At 47.5% G+C, this 8,268-nt stretch overlaps 1 protein-coding gene across 1 annotated transcript in view; it reads left to right on the top strand.

The window, feature by feature from the left end:
• CUNH1orf101 (chromosome unknown C1orf101 homolog) overlaps positions 1 to 8,268 on the top strand; it is a 116,716-nt gene that overhangs the window by 6,801 nt on the left and 101,647 nt on the right. Inside the window, exon 3 of the mRNA XM_019526716.1 lies at positions 7,673 to 7,746. Within this exon, the coding sequence (XP_019382261.1) occupies positions 7,673 to 7,746 (74 nt within the window). The remainder of the gene's footprint in view (positions 1 to 7,672; positions 7,747 to 8,268) is intronic.

The following is an 8,268-nucleotide window of genomic DNA, read 5'->3' as shown; positions in this document are numbered from 1 at the left end:
CAGTATTTTTTGGCTACTGCGCAGTCAACATCCCATATAGACCTGCCCAGTGTTTATGCCTGATCTGGAAGCCAGGGTGTTAATGCACTCACCTCCCCCCCAGTTGCCCATAGGGAAAAAGGTAGAGGGGGAGGATGGAGGAAAAAAATATTAAGCAGCCATAGTGTTAACTTCCTGGTTTGGGAAACTGCACCGAAAGAGCTGCTCCAGCAGTTATGGGGATGGATGCTGTAGCTGATGCTGTCATAAGACTATGGGAAGTCTTATAGTCTGGATCTGGCCTGCAGGGCCCAACAAGTTTGACATAGCCATGGGCAGATCTAAGTTTTTTAAAAGGTGGGGGGTGCAGATGATGGTGTGGTACATCATTGTATATAACACAACACACATTTTTCTCCCTGGAAAAAACAAACTGGAAGCTTTGTTAATATGATAGGAGCCTAGAGCTATATTATTCATTTTAAGATCAAAGCAAAAACAATATAATTTTATTAGAGTGTGCACTAATTCACCATATCATATATTATATATAAAAACCACAACGAACTAAGGAAAAAGTCTCAAAATATGTTGTTTTTAAAGTTCTGTTGTCGTTAGAGTTAAATCTACATTTCTTTTAGCTCATAAAACAAAATCTATCCTTCTTGAACATGTTGACAGTGCAGTGCTTCACTGAAAGTTATTTCCTTCTCTGATTTAATGTACACCTGAGTTAATTTTTTCACACTTGAGGTAATGTTTTTAGCTAGTTAAAAACAGTCTGCAGGGCTGTCACTAGAAGCTACATTAGCAGAAGCATCTAATAGACAGCAGACTTGCAAAAGAAAGGATACTTGATTAATGGAACATCAAGACCATTAAAAAAGGATAGAGGGTCATTAATACCTGTGAAATGGAGTTTAGAAGGAGCCAGGTAAATTGTAATAAGCCAAGACATCAGTCGACTCCCTCATTGCTGCTGTCACTGCAAAGCAGTTGATTTTAAACTTCAGTTAGAGCAGGAATCAAAATAGTGGGGGCAGGTGACTGCAACACCTCACCCCCCTCACGCCCCCAAATCTGCCCCTGGACACAGCTGAAGTGCAGAATAACCTGTCTTTCCCAGCATGGGCGACTGGTGCCTCCTGAGTCTGGGCAGGGCACCAGTGGCCAATTGCCGATTGTGGGGGAAGGGTGCCCCAGCGGCTGATCGCTGACTCCGGAAGTGCCAGCAGCAAAAACAGAAGTGCAGCCAGTGCTTCTCTTGGCACCTCCACTCCCCAGCTGGCACCAATCTTGGGGTGGGGGACACCAGCCAGTGCTTCTTTCAGTGGCCCCACTCCCAGGCCAGCAAAGGCCAATCTCAGGGGAGGCATGGGCTCCCCCATGCCCCCTCTACACATCACCTATGTTCCCCGGTGCAAGTTTTCTGGGACTGGCTCCTATCACCTTCAGGACTTCTAATACTCTTTCAGGCCTAGGACTTGAAAAGTACCACAGCTTTGTTTCTGTGTTGTTCTCTTCTTTCAGTTTCAGGGCTTCTAACTAGCTCCAGTAATTTTCAGGTCCTCTAACAGCAGCCTTTTGACAGTTTCCCTTTCATTGTTTCTTGACACCAATTATGTTGTTAAGATGCAGACTACAGTTGCATCACAAAGGAGGAAGTGGTGCTGAAAGATGCTATGCTCTTAAGCAACTGATCTGATAACCAGTGTATGTTACCATGTGAGCAGCAGGGAAAAATTTGTGACCTTCATCCTGTTATACAGTTCACCTGTCATATTTACCTGAATCCAAGATGACTTTAAATTTAAGACAACACCTAAACAATTAGGTTCTTACAGGAAAAGTATAAGTATGTTTTCATTTTCCATGTTTGAAATCTAAGTATTGGAGGATCGTCTTAAATTCATCCCCCCGCCCCAATAGCCACAGGGAAACCAGTGGCTAAGTGGCAGGCAGCCTGCCCCATGCCCCTTAACTCCATCTCTGCCACTTGCTTTTATGCCTACCCCACAGTAGCCCTCAGGCTATTCCTTTGATGGAGCAGCTCCTCTATCACCCTGTATGGGAGACTAAGTCTAATGGCTCAGTATGGCCAAAGGAAAATATAGTCCTTAGTACAGGCAGTCCTCAACTTATGATTCTTCAAGTTACAACAAACGGCACTTAAGACATTTATATATTGACACCCTGTTTCGACTTCCAACGTGGGTTTCAACTTTGCGACACTGGATACAGCTGTGTCCAGCTGGTAAGTCTGGTTTGGTGAAAGGAGTGGGGGAGGGGAAGTGGTGTGGGTGGGCAGATCAAGGCGCGCCGCGGTGAAGGAGGGGCTGGGGCAAGTTGCTCATCTGGTGGCTCCCACCGCTCATCCGGGAGGGCAGAGGGAATGGGGGCATGTACCCCTGGATCTGCACAGGGTGGGGCCAGGGCTTCAGCAGGCTGTGCTGGGAGCGGGGACTATGCCCTCCTGCCGCTCATCCAGCTGGGGTGGGGTGGGCACAGGACGGGGCTGCTGCACTGCCCCCAGACAAGTGCGCAGCAGTGGGAGCTGCTCCCCTGCAACAAGCCATGGCTCCCTCCCATACCCACCCTGTCCCAGCTGGGTGAGTGTTGGCAGGGCATGGGGGTGGGGGCGTGTGCCCCCAAATCAAGGCGGGTGGGGCTGGGACTGTGCTGGGCTGCACTCCAGGTAGGTGGTGGGGCCTGTGGGGGGGGCTATGGCCCACTCCATAGCCTCTGGTCCACTGCCTGCCCTGTCACCCACCCCAATCCGGGGGCACCCCCCCCCATAATGCCCTCCCACTGCTCACCCAGCCAGAGCAGGGCAGGGCAGGGCAGGCACCGGATAGAGCCATGGCTCATGGGGGGGGAGGGGGGAGGCAGCGGCTTCCACCACTGCACACCACTTGTCCAGAGGCTGCGCAGCGACCTTGTCCCGTGCCCACCCTGCCTCAGCTGGGCAAGTGGCAGGAGGGTATAGCCTCTGCTTCCAGCATACCCTGGTGCAACCCCAGCCCTGCCCACCCCACCCCATGCAGATCTGGGGGCACACGCCCCCACCGTGCCCTCCCAGACAAGCAGTAGGAGCTGCCAGATGAGCAACTTGCCCCAGCTCCTCCCTCACCATGGCGAGGCTGGATCTGCCCCCCCCAACACACCTTCCCTTCCCTGCCACTTCCACCACACCAGACTTACCAGCTGGATGCAGCTGTATCCAGCATTGTAAAGGAACTAATCAGCCATTTATAACATTGCTCCTATGGGAAAATTGGTTCCAAGTTACAACATTTTGACTTAAGACGTGGTTTTCAGGAACAAATTGCATCCTAAGTCTGAGGACTGCCTGTATGCAGGTGTCATAGGATCTTGTAGACCAGGGGTGGGCAATTATTTTGGGTGAAGGGCCACTTACTGAGTTTTAGCAAGCTGTCAAGGGCCACATGGATAGCCCTGCCCCTTGACAGGTGCCCCGCCCCCTGGTCACCTCTGACCTTTGCCACCAGAGGTTCCTTCCCTTGCCTCTGGAAGTATTCTTTTGGGGAAGAGGATATGCCATCTTAGGGGGAAAAAAAACAAATTATATACTAAAAATGAAACACCCATAATAATATTTTTTAATTTAATTTAAAAAAAAAAATTTGTCCTGATTTGTGTGTGTTTGTGCTGTATATGTAGAAATGATTGTATAATAGCTCAAAATTCAGTCTTACTCTTGTATAGTGTATGGGTGTGCAGGGGTGTCGGTGCTATGGGTGGCTGGATGTGGGGACAAACTGGTGCTCAGCATGGGGAAAAAGCAGCCCCTCCCTCTCCTGCCGCTTCCTGGTGAAGCTGCCGTGATCCAACTTTGTGGGAGACTTCCCAAGCTTCCAGCACCCCATGCCAGGTCTCTGACAGCTGATGCTGGCCACAGGTGCCCCACACCATGCTGCTCTGGGGCCAGCCAGGCCCTTCCTTGGCAGCCCCCAGATCCTGGTGGCTGCAGGAGCCTCTAGAATGCAAAAGCGGCTGCAGGCCTGCTCCTGCTCCTGCTCCTGCTGGAGCCTCCCTACCCCTCCCAGGGCCACAGGGTGGTGTGCCAGCAGCCACCAGGCCCCTGCTGTGTGGGATGGCCCAGGCCTTCCCACAGAGGTGCCCCCCGCCCCGGGGCTGGCCATGAGGGGAGCCAGCCAGGTCCTTGCTGCCCCAAGCTTCAGGCGCCCAATCCAACTTGTGTGCCACCTCCCCAGGCTTCCAGCACCCCAGGTCCCCACTAGCTTGTGCCACCCTCAGTGGCCCTGGACACCACCCCCACCCACCTACGCTTCCCCAGAGCTGAGGAGGTGCTTCCCCAGCGGCCCCTGACCTCCTGGCGGCTGCAGGAGCCCCCGGAAGATGAAAGCGGCCACAGGCCCAATTCTTTTTTTCCTTCGGGCCCAATCCAAGTCTCCGCAGGTGCCCGGCCCCAGGTTAGGTTGCCAGGGAAATGGGCACCAGCCTAGGGTCTGATTCTTTCACTGAGATGGGTGAGTGTGGGGCATGTGGGGTCAGGGCTGCGTGTTCTGGTCCCTGCCTTTACTGCAAAGCTGGGGCAGGGAGGACTGGGAGTGAGCAGGCACACGGGAACCAGCAACAGGTGGAAAGGGGCCCACACTGGTGTCCTGGGACCAGTGTTGGTGGGCCCAGAGTGGGATGGCAGGAGCGTGGGGTCACAGCTGGCAGGGGCTCTATGGAGCCAGACCAGCTTCCCTCTCTCTCTGCTGGCGCAGCCCAGCCTATCTCCATAGACCCCTGCCAGCCCGCACTTCATGGTTCTGTCACACCGCTCTGGGCCCCGCCAGCACTGGCCCCACACGTCCACTCACTTCCACTCACCCCCACTACTGCTTTCCCCACTTTCCTGTATTAGCAATTTCTGGATTATCCATAGGCACGACATGATCATGACTTGGAAGGGGGAAACTGGTCTTCATAGTTATAAATGGGAGGGCAACTGATCCACAAGGCAAGTTTTCTATTTAAAGTGAAAATGTTTGACAATCCTAGGTATAACAAACAGCTGGAATAGAGATGTACAAAGACACAGAGGTCCTGTTTGCACTGGACAAGTTTGGCACTTCCAGCACTTGCAGCTCACTTCACTTCATAAGCACAGACAAAGCACATTCATTGGAGCACACATTTTAATGAGACAGTTTTGATTGCACTTGTTCCGAATTTTAAAACTGTTATGTGAATTTTATCTGTTGATGTCATGTGCCTGGTTGCAGTGCCAATGTCAAGCAGCAGGTTCAGCTGCAATGATAGTGTTAGGCATTGCATTGCAATCCCACAGTGTTTTTCCCCTTTGTCACTGACAGCTAAGGACGCCGACTGTCACCTGTCAGCCCCTCACCTATTGTCTTCTGCACATAAACTGAGAACAGTTGAGGAAGTATTTGACTGGTCTTTGCTCTCTTCAGTTTCTCTGATATCACACTCCCTAAATTAACAGAGAGGACACTAAAGTTTGAGATGCTTTCTATTATGCAACATGTAACATCTTATGAAACTTGTAAGCAAAAATACATTGGACCTTGGAGGTTCCCTTGATTTCAAGTTACCATAGTTTTCTAGACCAGCCTCAGCAACATCTCCCACATTTCTGAAATCTGAAACAAAAGAAACCAGTCTTGCAACATGATTACCCCTGGACCATAAAGTATGTTTCCATGGCATTCCAGTATCGTCTTGCACCCATTGCTTAATCATGTAGGTGGCCCTACTGAATTCCAAGTAAGTGATTACTTCCAGATAATTCACTACAACTTACATTCCCTTTCGAGCAGCTATTAATCAAAATTTACTGCAAAATAGATGAACAACTGAAAAGAGTTTAGATACATAGATGCTAAACCTGCTTCAAGGAACTTTGCTAGGTGCAGCAATTCATAGATCCTGATACATGGTCAGAAAATGATTTGTAAGTCCACGGTGCTTTATGCACCAACAAAGTGCACCAGTATGGATGTTCAGCACCAGGAGTCCAAAGGTGCAGCCCTATCATCCAACCCACTGAACTACCCAGGGGTCTTAGGCTGGACCCACATGCTGCCTGCAGTGTGTGCTGGACTTGCCTTGCACACTGCACATACACTGCACTGCCCCCCCCCCCCGGGTATCCTACAGTAACAAAGTCAACCCACAGTATGCACATCACAAGGGGCACAGGCATCTGCTGTATGTGGAATGCAAGTCCCAAGAGCATAGTAAACAAAGTCACTGGAATAGAAATGGGGGTCTCAAGCCTCCAGCCATGTGGAACAGAGTGGAATCAGGATGCTGTTACAAATCAGTTGAGCTAATCTGCAGTTGTTTGATCCATTTCATTGAGAGTTATGCTGCTGTGGGTTTACTTTCTTTTACTGTGTAGTAAAAGCACGCACACAGACAGTTCTAACAGACCATCTGATGATAAAGTTCCAAACCCCTTGTCTTACTGTAACTTGTTCACATGCCCGTATCTCTAAACTACACTCTCTGACATTACTTACTGTGTATATCACTTTTCAACCAGATACTCTAGCCTACTAACCGTAGCCACAGAAATGGCTGCTGTGATTGAAAGTGTTATTTACAAGTTTCATAAGACATCAACATCTTACTGTATTTACTCACGGATTATGTGTACTCACCTTTCCTCTGCCCCCTCCCCAAAAATTGAGTTGCATCTCTTAAGTAGGGAAGCTGATTTTGTGTCCAGAATAGAAGCATCCCCTGAATCTTTCTTCATCCAAAGTTTAAAACCACCCATCTGGCAGCACCAACAGTTGACTTAATGGCCCATTGCTCTTCATTCCAGAGATGTAAATGACTGTCTCTCCTTTTTAATGGTCTGAAGTTCCACTAATCGAGCTTACCTTTTCTTCTGGCAGTGTTGCTGTCTGATAGCTACTCTTGATTTTTCTTCTCCTGTTTGATAGTCCTACAGACTGTTTTTAGAACTTTTCAAATTCACAGATCATCCGATAGGGTGCAGACAGAAGTGATAATTTTTGCTTGATCTGGCATTGCTGTGGAAACCAGGCTGCAGGCTGTCAGCAAGCAGCTGGAATCCCCAACCCTCAGACCCAACAGTTGACTTCTGTTTGGTCTGGGGAATCATTGCAACTTAGAGCGCTTCCTGTAAAGTGCTATGAGTTGTAACAAGGAGCTGCTCTTCTTTCTGCTCCCATAGAGACCAGTCTTCAGCAGCAGCTACAATTTGAACTTTTGGCTGAGCGAGAAAGGAAGGAGGGGAAAGGTAGAGATTAGGCTCTGCTCCTGCTCTATGCAGACATAATTCTGGAAATATCTTTTTTCTCCATTCTCTCTTTTCATTAAAAAGGTGCAGGTCTTATTTGGGGGTGTTCAGTATATAAGAAAATGCAGGCATTTTTGTAGTGTGCTTTACATATTTGGTCCAGTCTTTTTCCCATTGAAATCACTGACAATTTCCTATGACTTCAGTGGGAGCAAGACTAGGCTTAAATACTTTAGTTATTACTATTGTAAATTTGAATTTGCCCCTAAATATTTTAAATATTAAAATAAACTAATTTTTGCTGTATAATTAGAAAGTTGTTATTGAAGGAACATTGTAATCTTACAATTCTTGTACACTTGAACCTGTAATTCCATAAATTGTATATTTATATATGCTAATACAAATTCTCCACTCTCCATTTAGGTATTTTTAGAATATGAAGGAGAGTTCTTTAAGTACTGGAATATTCCTGTGGTATGTACTGTTGCAAATGAAAGGTATGGATTTCAAAAGGAATACTAACTTCATGAGGTGGGAATTAGTGTTATATTGAGCACTTTTGAAAATTCCACCCAAAGCTAAAAGGTGATGGTATTTGCATCCATGTCTTGATAAGATGGAGTTCTGAGACAACAGTCTTTTGGAAAAGTTTTATTTCTTAATAATTGATGTGTGGATTCTTTATTTCTGAAAGAGAGTTGCAGGTTAAGATTTATAGAAAGAGCTGAGATAATGCCAAAGAAATTAAAGCAACCTTTTTTTTCAAATCTAGATCCTCCCCAAGAAAGAAAAGTAAATTGCCACCATCTTTACAGAACAGAAATGAAGCTAGTGTTGGGGTTTCTGTACAAGATATGGTCTAACTTAAATATTTGCCTGTGTAGTAGAATACTTTCTCTTATCCAAATTATATATATTTAAAATGTCTGAAATATGACTGTATATTCAAAGCATACTGGTCCAGTAAGTTTTGAATATATGTATAGTTTCATAGTTGGTAGGGCTGGAAGGAACCTAAT

The sequence above is a fragment of the Gavialis gangeticus genome, unplaced genomic scaffold (genome assembly GCF_001723915.1).
Source record: "Gavialis gangeticus isolate Ggan-Ray unplaced genomic scaffold, GavGan_comp1, whole genome shotgun sequence".
NCBI lineage: Eukaryota > Metazoa > Chordata > Crocodylia > Gavialidae > Gavialis > Gavialis gangeticus.
The sequence above is the reverse complement of the archived record's forward strand: the minus strand, read 5'-3'. Positions and strand labels throughout refer to the sequence as shown.